At 37.8% G+C, this 18,948-nt stretch overlaps 1 protein-coding gene and 1 long non-coding RNA gene across 2 annotated transcripts in view; one reads left to right on the top strand and one right to left on the bottom strand.

Annotated features, from left to right (window-relative positions):
• The window catches only part of LOC110257996 (uncharacterized), an 819,260-nt gene that overhangs the window by 189,426 nt on the left and 610,886 nt on the right, over window positions 1-18,948 (bottom strand). The gene's annotated exons all lie outside the window — the stretch shown is intronic.
• Window positions 1,051-2,013, top strand: LOC146401346 (olfactory receptor 2W1-like). Its single transcript, XM_084970337.1, has one exon. It carries the CDS (start codon window positions 1,051-1,053, stop codon window positions 2,011-2,013), a length of 963 nt encoding a protein of 320 aa, XP_084826463.1.

Here is an 18,948-nt window from a genome sequence, read left to right as displayed (position 1 = left end):
CAGCCATACCACTTAGTCTTATAAATGTGTCCACTTATGAATCATGGCCATAGTTTGAAGCAATTTCTTCATAATATTCAGGAAATAGATTGAAATAGTATAACAAACAGTAAGCACAATTTTGGTACCATACAGAGAGAAAGTGTCACCAGTTTGATATTTAAATTTAATTTTCATTCATATATTTTTCTCTAAGTTTTCTATCTTTTTATTCAACTTTATTTGTAGAGCTGTTTCAGGTTTACAACAAAATTGAGAGAAAGGTACAGATATTTCCCATTTATGCCCTCCCCATACACATGCACAGTCTTCCTCATTATCAACAACACTCACCAGAATGGTACTTTTTTGGATTAGCATAGTGATGGAGGACATATTTTTAAGTGAGAGGATGGTTAACAAATATGTTTGAATTCAAATGTACCAGTTTGGGTGATAAACTAGGTACTGAGTTGAGAAAGATAAAGGTACCAAGGAATCATGCCAGATCTACTACATAATATATCAGAAAATCAAAGGTGTAAATCACATTGGTAAATAACTAATGGAAAAGAGGACTAATCCTTCATTCCGACAAAGCCAAATAATTAGATGTAATAAGTGAATTCACTAACTCAGTTAAAGAATAATATTCCCACATCAAGTAGCTGAGTTTTATGGATAATCACACAATCACACTATTTTAGAAAAAGTTCTAGTCCAAACTTCCAGATTGACATATGAGAAAATTCAGACCCTAAGTTTAAGAGCGAACTCCCTAAGGTCATCTAGATAAAAATATAATATTAAATTTATTACTTTAAAAGAACCTACAAATACCAGACTTACTTGGCCATAATTTTTACTTGTACCATTAATTCTTTCAATTATTCATATAAATTCTCTACCTTGTTTACTTCTGTATCTCATCAAATTTTTACTCTATGTTGACACATTCCTTCTCCTTCTTCTCCTCCTCCTCCTCTTCCTCCACCTACTCTTCCTCCTACCCTCTCCTCCCTCTCCTTCTCCAACCCCAAAATCAGTTTAGGATTTGGGCACTGAAGGACTATGGGCCAAAGAAACTCTACTTCTCTGCATGATTTCATTCTGCTGGGCTTCTCTGACCATCCCAAACTGGAGATGGCCCTGTCAGGAGTTGTCGCCACCTTCTACTTGATCACACTGGTCGGCAACACAGCCATCATTCTTGCGTCTCTCCTGGACTCCCACCTCCACACACCAATGTACTTCTTCCTCCGGAATTTATCTTTCCTAGACCTATGTTTCACAACCAGCATCGTCCCTCAGATGCTGGTTAACTTGTGGGGGCCTCATAAGACCATCAGCTATGGGGGCTGTGTCATTCAGCTCTATGTTTATATGTGGCTGGGCTCCATCGAGTGCCTTCTCCTAGCTGTTATGTCCTACGATCGTTTCACAGCTATTTGTAAGCCCCTCCATTATTTGGTAATCATGAACCCACATTTATGTCTCAAGATGATTATCATGGTCTGGAGCATTAGTTTGGCCTGTTCCATTGTACTATGTACACTCACTCTGAATCTGCCTAGATGTGGAAACAACCTTCTGGATCATTTCTTGTGTGAGTTGCCAGCTATGCTCAAGATAGCTTGTATAGACACCACAGCAGTTGAATTGTCTGTTTTTGCTTTAGGCATCGCCATTGTCCTTACACCACTCATCCTTATTCTTATATCCTATGGCTACATTGCCAAAGCTGTGCTGAGAATGAAGTCAAGGGCAGGCCAGCGGAAAGCAATCAATACCTGTGGATCTCATCTCACCGTGGTGTCTATCTTCTACGGAGCTATTATCTACATGTACCTGCAACCAGGTAACAATGCCTCCAGAGGTCAGGGTAAGTTTCTCACCCTCTTTTACACCATCATCACACCAAGTCTCAACCCTCTCATTTACACTTTAAGGAATAAAGACATGAAGGAGGCACTGAAGAAGCTGATGAGAGTTGATCACAAATCTACTAAATCAAAAAGGACCTGGAAGTCATAGAAAAAATTAATGTGATGGAGGCAATAATAAGGTTATCTAACTTTCATTTTTACTGAGGCAAGTAATCCCTAGATCACAGAGATCGATTTATGTAATAATTCTTGTATGCAAACACTTTGTGGATGCAAACACTTTGTGGATGCAAACAATATAACCACCCTACCTTTTTTGGCTTCTAATCATGACATCAATATCATTATCTTGAGTAATGGCTCTAAGTTACTTAAGCCTATCTACCTCTTTATCATGATACACAGGAGTGAGAAGGCACAAATTAAAGGATTTTAAAGGTGACAAAAAAGGCTTACTCATTTCTCATTCATTCATGAAAGATTTATTTCATCATTGTCTCAATCCCAATGGAAAGAAAATATGACAAGTTGGAGGTGAGTTAGGCTTTTGACATAAATCTACATGGAATTTACATAAATTTTGAGGGATTGTACTAATATGTGTATGTAGTGGAATTTCATAAAATAAATATTTTCATTGTCCTATATCATGGTATAATGTTTATATTTTTATGGGAAAATGTGATGATGAATAAAACTTTGGTATTTTTCTATGATCTAAAACCTATCTCTAAAAGACGGCTTTGTTTAATAATTGTAATCCTTATTAATAATTATAATCTGGATGGATTTGGAACTTTGGATACATTGTTGGACTTTAAAAGTAAAAGAAAAGGTAATATTTTCTCCTCTATCACATTACAATTCTTGAAATGTAAAGAAAGGAGGAGTCTTTGGATAATTTTCACTTCCCCAGTCTGAACGACAATAATGACTCACATAAAACATGTTTAATTTGATAAAGAATAGTGTCAACGTTCTTATGGACCACATAATACCTTTTTAGAGTTGCCTTCAGAAACAGCTCACCATCCCACAAAAAAAGGTTCACAGAGAGTACATAAGTTCTGTGCTAAGTCTGCTCTTAACTTAGTACCATCTATAAGTAATAGGGCTAGAAAATACATTAAGACTTTGCTATCTTCAATTATCCAAGCACACAAAATACACAATAGTAATGGACTCAGGAGAAAATTACAGGTTATGCTCATCATTGTTTGTTTTCTTGCTTACACTTACTTTTATTTTCTTTTCCAGTCTTTGGCATTTGGGTTGCAAATTGAACCAAAATTTCAAATACTTAACCTCCCTTTTATTTCTCACAATTAATGGGTATATACTTGGAATTTACATTAAATTACAATAAATCCTTTCAAGACACTGAACTTCTATAAGCTAATCAGGACTTCCATAATTTAGTCAGCCTGATATCACACTTGTGGAATAATATGTCGCTTGAAAAATGTAAGTGTAATAGTAAGAGTAATAGTAATTAAATCTAATTTTCTCCTTGAGGAAAGGTTACTTTCCTGAGTCTCACATCAACATCCATGAGAGTTTACCACAGATGCTCTAGCTCATCTAACTTAAATGCTCTGCTAGCACAGTGTCAATATTCTTGCAGAAATAGAAAAGATTAATGAGGGGGAAAAATTGTATGATACAAACACATTAGACTAGGACTCAGAAGACCAGTCATTGAACCTCAATTTCTCTCCACTTGAGAAAAAAAATTACTTAATTTGTTCCAAGCCTCTGTGTGTTTAATTTAAAATGGATATTAAAGTGATCTCCCTATTTTCCTGCCACTTCTTTCAATGGTTGCCTAAACTTAGCTTCACAATCTTTGTCTCTACACAGAACAAACAGTAGTGGATATCTCATGTGTGTGTAGGCAGTGGAGAGACTTTCCAAATTGGGACAGTGCTGGGGGCCAGGCAGAGCACTGTCACTTGGAGCCAGCAGACTTTTCAAGGCAAGCAAATGATGAATCTGATTGACAGAATTAATTGCGTGCTTCCTGATCTCTGTATCATAAGTTTAAATGTGAAACTATATATGCAAGCAAAAGTAACACCATTTTATCTATTTGAAAAAACAACATTGCATAATATAATTAGAATCTACCCCGCAACGACTTAACCATACGTGCTAAATTATTTTGCATAGGCAAAAAGTACAAAGGCTCTCAGAAAAGTAATGGATAAGTCTGATTAGGAGGAAACGGAAATAGGTTTATGAAGTAGATGGCACTTGAGATGAACTCTAAAGGTTCTATAAGATCTGAAAACAGCAGAAAACATCAAGGTGAATAGGGTGTGGTAAAGTCATGGAGGCTAAAAACCAGCACAGATGTCTCTTAGAACAAAGAATATAAGTAAAAAGCCTCAGAGATTAAAAATGTGTTGATAAACAGAAACCAGATTGAGCAATCAATAAGAATACATGAATGAAATGCCCACTGTGTGAAAGGTATTATGAGAAATCACCTTGTGTGTTTAAATGTTATATGGTCAACATTTGGGAACCACTGCTTTTGCTTTAGCAAAGAAATATGACAGATAAAGAAAATGCGGTGTATATATATATATATATATATCCATAGTTATTATATGATTAATATGATGTAAACACCTGAAAAATCTATGCAATTATGTAAATAATAATATATTAATATATTATTTAGCCATAAAAAGGAAGGAGATACTGCCATTTGCAAAAAAAAAGATGGAACTTGAAAGCATTAAGCTAAGTGAAATAAATCAAAGACTAATAGTATATGACTTCACATACACGTCACATCTAAAAAAAGACTCAACATATTGATACAGAAAACAGATCGGTACTTGCCAGAGAGCAGGGCCCCACCCTGCTCCACAAATGGGAATTGGTAAAATAGGCAAAGGTGGTCAAAAGGTGCAAACATCCAGTTATAAGATAAATGAGTCCCGGGGATGTAACATACAGCGTGGTGACTGTACTTAGCAATGCTATGTGGTTTATTTGAGAGTTGCTAAGAGGAAAACTTAAAAGTTCCCACCACAAGAAAAAAAAAAATTGTAACTGTGTGTGGTGATGAAAGTTAACTCATTATAGTAACTACAACATTGTACACCTAAAACCAATACAATTTTATATGTCCCACTGATGTCTCAATAAAACTTGAAATAAATTTAAGACAAATATCATAAAGAAAAGAACATATGTATTATTTAATATTCCTTCCACTAACGACATTCACTAATCAAGTAGCTCTGCCTGAAAATGATTCCCAAAAAAAAGAAAATCGTGAAATCAATGACCTTTCAAAAAAAATCATTAAATCAATGACCTTTCAATACCACTAAATCCAAACACCCATATGAAATTCATTTCATGCAATTTGATGTTACGTAAATACACAAACTGATGGACTGCCATAAATTTTCATGTGTATCTACTGTTTTGATTTTGCAAAGAAAGGCAAGTAAGTCTGGCTAGTAGATGTATTAACCAGAAATTACATATCACAATGATCAGACATATTAAATATAAATCAAATTACTTTAGGTACCAAACATTGTACCTAACATAATGTCAGACATTATGGCAAATTGGAAATATAAAGATTAATTTTGAAGAAAAAATCCTCCTGTACTGTTCCCAATTACTACAAGACTCAAATACATGGAAAAAAATCCGTGCAATTATTTTTTTTCAGGTTTGTTTCAGAGACATGCATAGGTAAGATGAAACTTAGGTCTCCTAAAGAAAGTATAATAATTATAAAATCCAAAAAAATCAAAATGGCAATAATATACGAGGTGTTGATATGGAGCAACCGTGCAAGAATTCTCTCTTATGCGGTGACTTGGAAGATGTTTCTAGTTCCCCGTGTTAAAGAGGAAAACCAGAGGCCCAAAATGACATCACTTGTGCTAAAGTCCATGATACCAAATCTAGATTTAATACCTAACCTAACTGCAGTTTCAACCTTCACCACCAATGTGATCTTAATCAACCAGTATGTGGAACTTTCTGGTCAGCACCAATGAGGTATAATCTGTCACATGGGCCCTCTCCATTCTCCCAGAGGAAGAAAAGGCAACCGGCATGATAAAACCCTTGCCATTTTCTTCCCCCCAAAAGAGAAGATTTTCTGGCATGAAAAAAATCTTTACTTTTCTTTGGCTATTAACTAACTCCCTTACCCCACCTTTCTTCCTATAAAAACTTTCCTATTTGTAAAATCCCTTGTAATGCCCTTCTAGAGTTGTTGACAGATGTAGGAGACGTTACCCATTCCCCTGGGTGAGACGGTGCTCAGTTCATGAATCACCTAATAAAGCCAATCAGAACTTAAAATTAATCCATGAAATTTGGGCTTGTATCACCTAAATAGACTCCTAAGGAATATTCTAGTGAATTATTTGTCACTAAAACAACTGGAAATGGAAGAAATATAAATGTCTTATCAAATGTATTGTGCTATCAAATTCTGGAAGGGAAAAAAAAAAGCAAACACCACCCTAATCTCTCCTGGCACTACCAACAAATACAGATTTTTGGAAGAATGGACCAAACTAACCAGAAAAGAGACCATTTTAATAGAATGCTTGGATATGACACCAAAAGCACAAGCAGCAAAAGCAAAAATCAACAAATGGGCCTACATCAAACGAAAAACCAAAAGAGACAATCTACAAAACACAAAGGCAACCTACAGAATAGGAGAAAATATTTGTAAATCATGTCTCAGATAAGAGGCTAATATCCAAAATATATAAAGAACTCATTCAACTCAATAGCCAAAAAACAAACAACCCAACTGAAAAACAGTCCGAGGAAGTGAATAAACATTTCTCCAAAGACGGCATACAAGTGGCCAACACATTTATGAGGAGGTGCTCAATTCACGGATCATCCGGGAAATGCACATCCAAACCAGAATGACATATCATCTTACACCTAGTAGAATGGCTAGCATCTGGGAGGCAAAAAATACAAGCGTTTGTCAGGATGTGGAGAAAAGGGGAACTTTTGTGTATGTTGGTGGGAATGTAAATTGTTTGAGCCGCTATGGAAAAGAATATGAAGGGGTTTTTTAATTAAAAATAGAATTACCATATAACACAGCAATTCCACTTCTGGGAATATAGCCAAGGAAAATGAAAACAGGATCCCAAAGAGATACCTGAACTTCGATGTTTATTGCAGCATTAGTCACAATGGCCAATACATAGAAACAGCCCATTCTATGTCCATCAGTGGGTGAATGGATAAAGAAGATGTGATACCACACACACACATACACACACACACACACACACACACACACACACACACACACACACACAGGAATGTTATTCTGCTATGAGAAGAAAATCTTGCCATCTGCAACAACATGAATGGACTTTGAAGTCAGGATGCTAAGTCAGAGAAGTTAAGCAGAGAAAGACAAATCCTACTCATTACCACTTGTACGTGAATTCTAAAACAGACACTCTTAGAAACAGACAGTAGAATGCTGGCTGCCAGGGGCTGGAGAGCTGGGGAACTGAGATGTTTAAGAGTACAACTAGAAGGTTAAATAGTTCAGGAAATCTAAGGTACAGCATGGTGATTATAGTCAGCCATATTCAAAACAAATGTTTCCACTGCTAAGAGACTAAGTCTTAAATGTTCTCCTCACAAAAAAAGAAGTGGTTATTATGTGGCATGATGGAGGTGTTAGCTAACATTATGGTGGTAATTATAATGTTATATTTAAATGTAACACTGTACATCTTGAACATACACAGTGTCATATATCAATCGTATAACATTGTTTGCTACAGTCCTGTGGGATTCACGAATGTAAGGCCCATCGGTCATCAGAGCCTACCCATCTAGGGACCTGTCCCTTGGGCCGCGGTGAAATTTCTGAGGCACATTACTTGCATACAAGCTCCTTCCAGGGAGATACTGGTGATTTGGAGGGGACTACTGGGAGATGGCAGAAAAGGTGCCTACCAGTTTCCCCAGTCTCTGGGGCCGATCACAGCCAGCCACCAGATGTGGGCTAAATTAAAAGCCTGACCCTTAGGGCAGCTGCTTTTAAAGTTTGCCAATGGGCCTCTTTCAGGGAAAGCCTGGGAGATCAGCTTTTCTGTTTGCTCCCTCAACAGTCAACCCAGGAGAATGAGTCACGTCTCCTACATCTGTTAACAACTCCTCTTTCTTTGCTCTAGTCTTGAGGGTCTCATGGATGCAAGTCTCACTGGCTTTCAGAGTTAAGAGTTTGGAGGGTCCATCCCTCAGATGGAACTCTTGAAAGCTGGGGTGTTAAAAATGCGGTTCTGGAGTTCTCCTCGTAGTGCAGTGGAAACAAATCCGACTAGTATCCATGAGGCTGAGGGTTCAATCCCTGGCCTCGCTCAGTGGGTTAAGGATCGGTGTTGCTATGAGCTGTGGTATAGGTCACAGAAACAGCTTGGATCGGGCATTGCTATAGCTGTGGTGTAGGCTGGCAGCTGTAGCTCCGATTTGGACTCTAGCCTGGGAACCTCCATATGCCTCGGGTGTGGCCCTAAAAAAAAGCCAAAAAATATAGACATTTATGGGGTCCAAACCCTGGGCTCCTCAGGGAGGAATTGGGAGCTGGGAGTTTCTCCCAATTGTATAGTGCTCTGCCAGGGCAGGGCAGGGCAGGGGGGAGCTATGGTGAGGGGGTGTCTCAATCATTTCCACCCATCAGAACGTGAGTATTTTCTCATCCACTCAAGGTGTAGAGAAGTCACTCAAGTAGTTTCTGGATTTCTTTCAGAGAGAAATACTCTGTCTTGTTGCACATTGGATGTGTCCATGGGAAGAGTGGAGTTCAGGAATCTCCTTTGTTGCCATCTCGGTTGGCCCCCATCTCAAGGAGTCTACATTTTGTTCTAGGTACATAAGAGTCTTGAAAGATTTCAGACAGGTAAACGAAAATATTTTATTTAGCTTTTTTTTTAACAACTCTTTTGGAGAGTCCTCTGGTGACCTAGCAGTTCAGCATCCAGCGTTGTCACTGCTATGGCACAGGTCTGATCCTGCCCCAAGTACTCCTGCATGCCGCAGGAATGTTCCCCGCCCCCCTCCCCCCCAAAAAAGGAAGAGTTTTGGCTCTCACACAGAGAATGAATTAAGCAGGGATCAAGATATGAGGCCATTGAGTGATCCAGGAAAAAGAAGGCAGGTGCTCAGTGTAACAGTAGACATGGGAAGAACAGGTTAAACTTGGACTAGTTCAGACTTTCAAGGTGATGGCAGAGGAATAATTAAGGATGACTACGGTTTTTGGCCAGTGATAGGCAGATCTTTGTACCATAGACTATGATTAGGAAGATTGAGGTGATAGCAGATTTGGCACAGTGGGAATCAAGAGTTCTAGTTTAGCCACGTTTAGGTTCTTATTCTTTCTCTTTTCCCCTTTCGCCACACCCATGGCATGTGGAAGTTCCGGGGCCAGGGACTGAACCTGGGCCACCTGAGCTACGGCAGTGACCCTGCCAGATCCTTAACCCACTGAGCCACACAGGAACTCCTAGGTTCATATTCTTGTTAGACATCCAAATGTAAATGCAATTAGGTGGTCGGGATTACCAGTTTCATGCTTAGTGGAAAAGACTGGAAACATAAATTTGAAAGCCATCAACATGTAGCTGGCATTTAAAGCCCTGAAACTATATGATATTGTCCAGAGAAGCAGTATAAACAGAGAATAATATAGCCTCTGGGGAGGGCACGGGAATTAGATTCTGTATTTCTAAAATTTCCACATATCCCAGTTATTCTGAAGTGAAGCCAAATGGGGAAGCACTGCTAATAATTTCATTTAAATGGTCCCCATAAGTAAAGGGCTAAAGCAAGAAAGAAAAAATAGGGAAATAAAAAGGGTTCAGAAAAACACATCTCGATTTAGTCAAAGGGGTTCAAAAACACATTATATTGCACGTCTAAGACAAAAGCACTTGCTTCACAATCTGGATTTACCCATTCCCGGAAAACCAATGTGAAATTTTTCAAAAACTAAAGAATCCACAGAGTTCCCATGGTGACGCAGCAGAAATGAATCAGACTAGGAACCATGCGGTTGCGGGTTCAATCCCTGGCTTTGCTCAGTGGGTTAAGGATCAGGCGTTGCCCATCTTCTCAGATCCACCTCTTAGAGTACTGACAATAAAAACAAAAATAAACAAATGGGACCTAATCAAACTTCAAAGTTTCTGCACAGCAAAGGAAACCCTAAACAACACAAAAAGACAACCCACAGAATGGGAGAAAATCTTTGCAAGTGAATCAACGGACAAGGGATTCATCTCCAAAATTTATAAACACCTTCTGCAGCTCCATACCAAAAAAACAAACAACCTCATCCAAAAATGGGCAGAAGATCTAAACAGACAGTTCTCCAAAGAAGACATACGGATGGCCAGAAAACACATGAAAAGATGTTCAACATCACTCATTAGTAGAGAAATGCAAATCAAAACCTCTCTGAGGTGCCACCTTACACCAGCCAGAATGGCCATCATCCAAAAGTCTACAAACAATAAGTGCTGGAGAGGGTGCGGAGAAAAAGGAACCCCAGTACACTGTTGGTGGGATTGTAAATTGGTGCAACCACTGTGGAAAGCAGGATGGAGAGTCCTCAGAAAACTAAGCATAGAACTACCCTTTGATCCAGCAATCCCACTCCTGGCCATCTATCCAGAGAAAACCACGACTCGCAAAGACACTTGTACTCCGATGTTCATTGCAGCACTATTTTCTTTTTTTTTTTAATTTTTTTATTTTCCCACTGTACAGCAAGGGGGTCAGGTTATCCTTACATGTATACATTGCAATTACAGTTTTTCCCCCACCCTTTCTTCTGTTGCAACATGAGTATCTAGACATAGTTCTCAATGCTATTCAGCAGGATCTCCTTGTAAATTTGTTCTAGGTTGTGTCTGATAAGCCCAAGCTCCTGATCCCACCAACTCCCTCCCCCTCCCATCAGGCAACCACAAGTCTCTTCTCCAAGTCCATGATTTTCTTTTCTGAGGAGATGTTCATTTGTGCTGGATATTAGATTCCAGTTATAAGTGATATCATATGGTATTTGCCTTTGTCTTTCTGGCTCATTTCACTCAGTATGAGATTCGCTAGTTCCATCCATATTGCTGCAAATGGCATGATGTCATCCTTTTTTATGGCTGAGTAGTATTCCATTGTGTATAGATACCACATCTTCCGAATCCAATCCTCTGTCGATGGACATTTGGGTTGTTTCCATGTCCTGGCTATTGTGAATACTGCTGCAACGAACATGCGGGTGCATATGTCTCTTTTAAGTAGAGCTTTGTCTGGATAGATGCCCAAGAGTGGGATTGACGGGTCATATGGAAGTTCTATGTATAGATTTCTAAGGTATCTCCAAACTGTTCTCCATAGTGGCTGTACCAGTTTACATTCCCACCAGCAGTGCAGGAGGGTTCCCTTTTCTCCACAGCCCCTCCAGCACTTGTTATTTGTGGATTTATTAATGATGGCCATTCTGACTGGTGTGAGGTGGTATCTCATGGTAGTTTTGATTTGCATTTCTCTTATAATCAGCGATGTGGAGCATTTTTTCATGTGTTTGTTGGCCATCTGTATATCTTCTTTGGAGAAATGTCTATTCAGGTCTTTTGCCCATTTTTCCATTGATTGATTGGTTTTTTTGCTGTTGGGTTGTATAAGTTGTTTATATATTCTAGAGATTAAGCCCTTGTCAGTTGCATCATTTGAAACTATTTTCTCCCATTCTGTAAGTTGTCCTTTTGTTTTCTTTTGGGTTTCCTTTGCTGTGCAAAAGCTTTTCAGTTTGATGAGGTCCCATGGGTTTATGTTTGCTCGAATTTCTATTGCTTTGGGAGACTGACCTGAGAAAATATTCATGATGTTGATGTCAGAGAGTGTTTTGCCTATGTTTTCTTCTAGGAGTTTGATGGTGTCCTGTCGTATATTTAAGTCTTTCAGCCATTTGGAGTTTATTTTTGTGCATGGTGTGAGGGTGTGTTCTAGTTTCATTGCTTTGCATGCAGCTGTCCAGGTTTCCCAGCAATGCTTGCTGAATAGACTTTCCTTTTCCCATTTGATGTTCTTGCCTCCCTTGTCAAAGATTAATTGACCATAGGTGTCAGGGTTAATTTCCGGATTCTCTATTCTGTTCCATTGGTCTGTCTGTCTGTTTTGATACCAATACCACACTGTTTTGATGACGGTGGCTTTGTAGTATTTCTTGAAGTCTGGGAGAGTTATGCCTCCTGCTTGGTTTTTGTTTCTCAGGGTTGCTTTGGCGATTCTGGGTCAAAAAAAGAGTTTCAAATGATGTAACTGACAAGGGCTTAATCTCTAAAACATACAAACAACTTTTACAAATCAACAATAAAAAAAAAAAATCAACCCACTGAGAAATGGGCAAAAGACCTGAATAGACATTTATCCAAAGACATACAGATGGCCAACAAGCACATGAAAAATTGCTCAACATCATTGATTATTAGAGAAATGCAAGTCAACACTACTATGAGGTATCACCTCACACCTGTCAGAATGGCCATCATTAACAGGTCGACAAATAACAAATGCTGGAGAGGGTGTGGAGAAAAGTGTACCCTCCTGCACTGCTGGTGGGAATGTAAACTGGTACAGCCACTATGGAGAACAGTATGGAGGTACCTCAGAAAACTAAATATAGAATTTCCATATGGCCTAGAAATACCACTCTTGGACATATATCTGGACAAAACTGTCCTTGAAAGACACATGTGCCCACATGTTCATTGCAGCACTATTCACAATAGCCAAGACATGGAAACAACTTAAATGTCCATTGACAGAGGAATGGATTAAGAAGATGTAGTATATATACACAATGGAATACTACTCAGCCAAAAAAAAAGAACAAAACAATGCCATTTGCAGTAACAAGGATGAAAGTAGAGACTCTCATACTAAGTGAAGTAAGTCAGAAAGAGAAAGACAAATACCATATCATATCACTTATATCTGGAATATACTGCGCAAATCAACCTTTCCACAGAAAAGAAACTCATGAAGTTGAAAGACAGACTTATGGTTGTCAAGGGAGAGGGAGGGGAGTGGGATGGAGTGGGAGGCTGGAATTAATAGACACAAACTATTGCATTTAGAGTTGATAAGCAATGAGATCCTGCTGTATAGCAGAGGGAACTATATCCAGTCACTTGTGATGGAACATGATGGAGGATAGGAATATATATATTTGTGTGTGTGTGTGTATATATATATACATGAATATGACTGGGTCACTTTGCTGTACAGTAGAAATGGACAGAACACTGTAAATCAACTATAATGGAAAAAATAAAAACCATAAAAGAAATAGAAAAAAAAGAACCACTAACTAGGGAATGCTGTAACAGTAAGTAAGCCTCCATGAAAGCATTTAAAGATATTTTTATATCCCGAATAGAGAAAAGCACTTAAAATGATTATAAGGGTCACAAGATTTCAAAGGATACAAAATGCACATGAACAGACTGTTTATATTAAAGTCAGGATCCTAAAAGGGAAAGAGTCAGACATTTGCATCTGTAATGATGGATATCTGTACAGTGGCACCTCAAAAACATGAATATCTAGATTTCTCTGAACCTTGCAAACTGGAAGTAGTTTTTTCCCTCTTGCTAGAGGAGAGAAGCCACCTCTACGTGGAGATCATGTAAACATGTTCTCTGAAAAATGGTATAGTTCTTCTCACAATCTCTCCTTGCCCTAACTCACCACCTTCAGAGCAATAACTACAGCCTCTGCTATAAAAAGAAATAGCTTTTTTAAAACATGTAGGACCTGGCTAACATGTATTATCAGGAACTTTTCTTAGGAGAGAAACAGAATATAAAGCTGGATGTGGGGAAGTTTAAGACATGAAAACATTTTCCCAAGACTTAGGAATTAAGCTCCTGGAAATGAACACTAGATTCCGTTCTAATATACTACAAGGACATCTTATTAAAATTTTAACACAATTATATTTACAGTAAATGCAATGGAGTTGCTGCAGCTGCCTTGACAGAATATTAAAGTGTCACAAGGATCACAGTTAGGAATATTGGAATGCATTTATTATGTACAGAGAACCTATCACCTAACTAGACTCCCTATGATGTCCCTGAGGGCACACTCTATTAATAGAGTAGAAAATGTATCAGTAGAAGAGGCAAAGCATATTTGAGGAGCTTAATGTCCTCTGCAGACCAATATTGATAATAGCAGATGCTTTCAGAGAACTTAGCTCCTTACTCAATTCCTATGATAAGACTCCAGATAAGCAGGGTCCAGGTGGCAGCTCTTAACTACCAAAAGCCAGCTAGATAAAATTAACATAATGGACAGTAAGAGTGTCTTGTTTCACAAAGATCTATGGTGGTGTCTAATATAATAAACTGTAATTCTTCTAGGGGTAAGACAGATGTAGACGTAATAAGAAAGTTAGTTGATTTGATTGGTTAGGAAAAAAATCAGAGTTGGTGAAATGGAAGCTGCAACAGAAAAATAATGATCTTTGCCCAGTTTTCATAACTAAGCCTGTTCTCAGATCTAGATCCTACCAATTAAAGGGAATGGAGGATCCCTTAAGGAAGAATTTTGGACTGCCGCTATAAGGATATACAATAAATATTCCACAAAATATTTCCTCAAGCCATTTACCAGATTAATTTACAAAGGTGAGAGACAAATATTGAGACCAGAATTTGAGGGTCATTCAACATGGAGTCTTAGTTGACACATGCCAGGCAGGATACACAAGATGCCATCATGACCCCCAGTTAGAGTGGGAACTGAGGATAGGAAGTAAATGGAGCACTGGCCTAAGTTCAATTTATAGTTAGTCCAATGGATTTGTGACCTACCCTATGGTATTTCTTGTGTCCCTAAATGCAGAATAGGATAGATATACATAGAAGATTGGATACTTGGCAATGTCTACAGTATATGCTGCTAAATCCGTGCATAGCTTCCATCCCTGCTATCATGGCTACTGTATTCATGTGCTCACTGTACCAGTATTACAGGCAGTAGAACAAGGCATATGACAGAAACTTGACAATATTTTCTGGCCAATTTTATTTTCTGTTATTTAATTCCTTTCTATGGTAGATTCTATTTTGTGGATGTTAACATGTAATACAAAGAACAAAAGGCTTCATATGCCCACTCCCATATATCTCCAAAGAACCCTGGAATATATGCCTCTGTTCCAGATTTCTTTATTCCAACTTTTTTTCCTTCCAGCCACCTGGAAAGCCTCTCAAATCATTTATTATTCCTCATGAGTTATATATACATAGTCTAATTTCAGGCTACTTCTTTTTTTTCACACAAAGTGGATGACCAGGTATATCACTTGAAATTCTGCCTACAGGGAGCAGTTTCCCTCACCACTATCTTTCAAGGTCACCCATGAGTGGAACTATAATTCAGTCTTTATCCTTATTGTTTGCATACATATACCAAGCTGATCTATTCACGAATCAAGATTGGTCTTTTTCTTCCTTTATTGGTGTGTTAGAAGGGTTCTCCCATGCTACATAGATGTGATCTGAGGAAGAAACATTGATGTAAAAGTGGTGGACAGCATAAAAGTCTGAGCTACTTGCTCATGTAGTTTGTTTCTTCCATCTAATCAATCCTGAATGTACCAATATCCTGTTACAATGATTGCCTCTATATCCATTGACATTAACAACTTGGTGAGTCAGAAAGTATCCAGCTCATGAGGGGTACTTTTAGCTGCATGGTTATCTGATGTTTGAGATCAGGTGTTTTGTCTCTGCCAGGACACAGAGACATGACAGAAGCTGTTTTTCAAAAGATGTATAATCTCCTGCCACAGATAGCAGGATTTTCCTCCAAACCCTAAACTTGTTTTGTTTCTAGTTTCCCATAAACTTGCCATAAATTCCACCTGATGCTTTCCTACCACAACTTATACCTCTAGTATGTAGGACCTTACAAATTGTATGCGCCAAGTTTCAGGATGACTTACACTAGATCTTAGACATGCTATAGAGTCTTTTCTTACTCTGGCTTTCATTCAAAGCTGGCATCATTCTGTGTTACCAGCAGATGGATTGGAGTAGAATTCCATGGTGTCAAATAAATTTACTACAAAACAAAGAGATCTGCCAGGCACTTTGCTTCTTTTTTTATGCTAGGAAATTCGTAATGCAACAATGCATCTTTTACTTTGGATGTGATGTCCCATGATGCCTCAGACCAATGAATTTATAAAACTTTTATTGATGAGTCAGGCCCTGGAATCCTTACAGTTTCTCACTCACCTTCTACAGCACAGGTGTCTTTTCAAAACTTTGCATGTATTAACTATTTTGTGCTCATACAGTCTGATTAGCATGTTGTTCTTGATATAGTTGACCAGTGTGATGGCCTGCAGAATGTGCAGAGAGTTCAGTTCTTTTCAGTCTATATGATGACAGAAGGTGAAAGACTAAAGATAGCCCTGGGATGATATATATTGTCATTTCTAAGTGAATGTAAATTCCTTCTGATCATCTTTATTGATAGGAATGAAAATAACACATTTACCAGATGAAGGACTGCATACTGAGCACCCAATACCCAGTTAATATGCTCTACCAAGAAGACACATCTGGTCCAGATAATTCACTTGGGGTTATGACTTGTTTGAATTGTGGCAACCTGTTGTTATCATCCAAGATTTTTTATTTTTTTCAGTGGGCTGACTGGTGAAGCAAATGGAGATATGACAGGGACTACAACCAAAGCATTTTTAAGATTGTAAAGAAATAAATAAGAAATAAAAGCAACCTTAGAACCATAAGGACAATTCAGTGTGAAGTATTAAAATTGGCAGGACATAAGGAGAACCAAAAAAAAGAAAAATATACATATATATTTCTTCAGTGATATGTTGCAGGACTTATGCTTCTATGCTTCCCTACTATTATCTCCTTCTAAATTTGCTTTTATGTTATAATCCAAGTCCATAAATAATATTATTTTGAAAGCTAATTAAGAATATGTACGGCATCAGACAGACCTGGAATTCAAAAGATAAATACTGAAAATACTGAAGGAATTAAGAGAAGACATGAACAGTAATGCAGATACCCTCAGAAAGGAGCTAGAAAATATAAGGAGGAGCCAAGAAAAACTAGAACATTCATTTGCAGAGATGCAAACTGAACTAGGGGCAGTAAAAACGAGAATGAATAATGCAGAAGAACGAATCAGTGATATGGAAGATAGCATAATGGAAATCACTCAATCTGGTCAACAGACAGAAAACCGAATCAAAAAACTGGAAAGCAATATAAGAGACCTATGGGATAATATAAAACGGGCCAATCTACGCATAATAGGAATTCCAGAAGGAGTAGAAAAAGATAAGGGAATGGAAAATATATTTGAAGAAATTATCGCTGGAAACTTCCCAAATCTAAAGGATACTGGATTCAAGATACAAGAAGCACAGAGGGCCCCAAACAAACTGAACCCAAACAGACCCACACCAAGACACATCATAATAAAAATGGCAAAAGTTAGTGATAAAGAGAGGATCCTAAAGGCAGCAAGAGAAAAACAGAATGTTACCTACAAGGGAACCCCCATAAGAATATCAGCTGATTTCTCTACAGAAACACTACAGGCCAGGAGGGAATGGCAAGAGATATTTAAAGTGCTAAAAGGAAAAAATATGCAACCTAGAATACTTTATCCAGCAAGAATATCATTTAAAATAGAAGGGGAAATAAAAATTTTTCCCAACAAACAAAAACTTAAAGAATACAGCAACACAAAACCCAGGTTAAAGGAAATATTGAAAGGGCTTCTCTAAACCAAAAAGAAAGGAAGGAAAGGGAAGAAAAAAGAAAAGAAAAAAAAAAGAAGAAGAAGAAGAGGAAGAACTAGGACTGAGGAAGATGCAATCAGAGAGCAGTCACTCAAATAAGCCAGCATACAGATTTAATCATGAACATGCTTCAAACAAAATAAAATTAAAAAGAAAAAAATAAAAGAGTCATCAAAACCATAAAATGTGGGCAAGGGATGTTAGGAGGTAAATAATCCTTTTTGTTTGTATGTATGTCTCTCTTCTTAATTTTAATATAATAATGAAGTGTTTGAACTTACAGGAACATCAGGCTAAAACACACAATTATGGGAAGGGGTTAGCATACTTAAAAAACAGGGCAACCACAAGCCAAAACCAAATATTGCATTTGCAAAAAATGAAAAAAAAAATACACTCAAGCAGTTAATAACAGGAGACCATCCAACCAAAAAAAAAAAAAAGAAGAAGAAGAATGGAGAACCATAGAATCAACTGGAACATGAGATTCAAATGGCAATAAATAATCATCTATCAATTATCACCTTAAATATCAATGGACTGAATGCCCCAATCAAAAGACACAGAATGGCTGAGTGGATAAAACGGCAAAAATCTTCAATATGCTGCCTACAAGAAACTCACCTTAGGACAAAAGATACATATAGATTGAAAGTGAAAGGCTGGGGAAATGTATTTCATGCCAATAGACATGACAGAAAAGCAGGAGTTGCAACGCTCATATCAGACAAAATAGACTTTAAAACAAAAGACATAAAGAAAGACAAAGAAGGACACTATTTAATGATTAAGGGATCCATCCAAGGAGAGGATGTTACTATCATCAACATATATGCCCCAAATATAGGAGCACCCAGATACATACAACAAATATTAACAGACATAAAGGGAGATATTGATGAGAATACAATCATAGTAGGAGACCTAAATACCCCCCTCACATCAATGGACAGATCCTCTAGACAGAAAACCAATAAAGCAACAGAGATCCTAAAGGAAACAATAGAAAAGTTAGACTTCATTGATATCTTCAGGACACTACATCCAAAAAAGTCAGAATACACATTCTTCTCAAATGCTCATGGAACATTCTCAAGAATCGACCACATATTGGGACACAAAGCGAATCTCAATAAATTTAGGAGCATAGAAATTATCTCAAGTATCTTCTCTGACCACAAT

The sequence above is a fragment of the Sus scrofa genome, chromosome 7 (assembly GCF_054392235.1).
Source record: "Sus scrofa isolate SSC_HxYL_T2T_F1_AM1 chromosome 7, Sscrofa_HxYL_maternal_Yorkshire_Landrace_v2.0, whole genome shotgun sequence".
NCBI classification, from domain to species: Eukaryota; Metazoa; Chordata; class Mammalia; order Artiodactyla; family Suidae; genus Sus; species Sus scrofa.
Note: the sequence above shows the minus strand (reverse complement) of the source record. Positions and strands in the feature narration are given on the sequence as shown.

Bases quoted from the DNA above. Each gene is read 5' to 3' on its own strand.
- LOC146401346 (XM_084970337.1), top strand. From the start codon at position 1,051: ATGGGCCAAAGAAACTCTACTTCTCTGCATGATTTCATTCTGCTGGGC.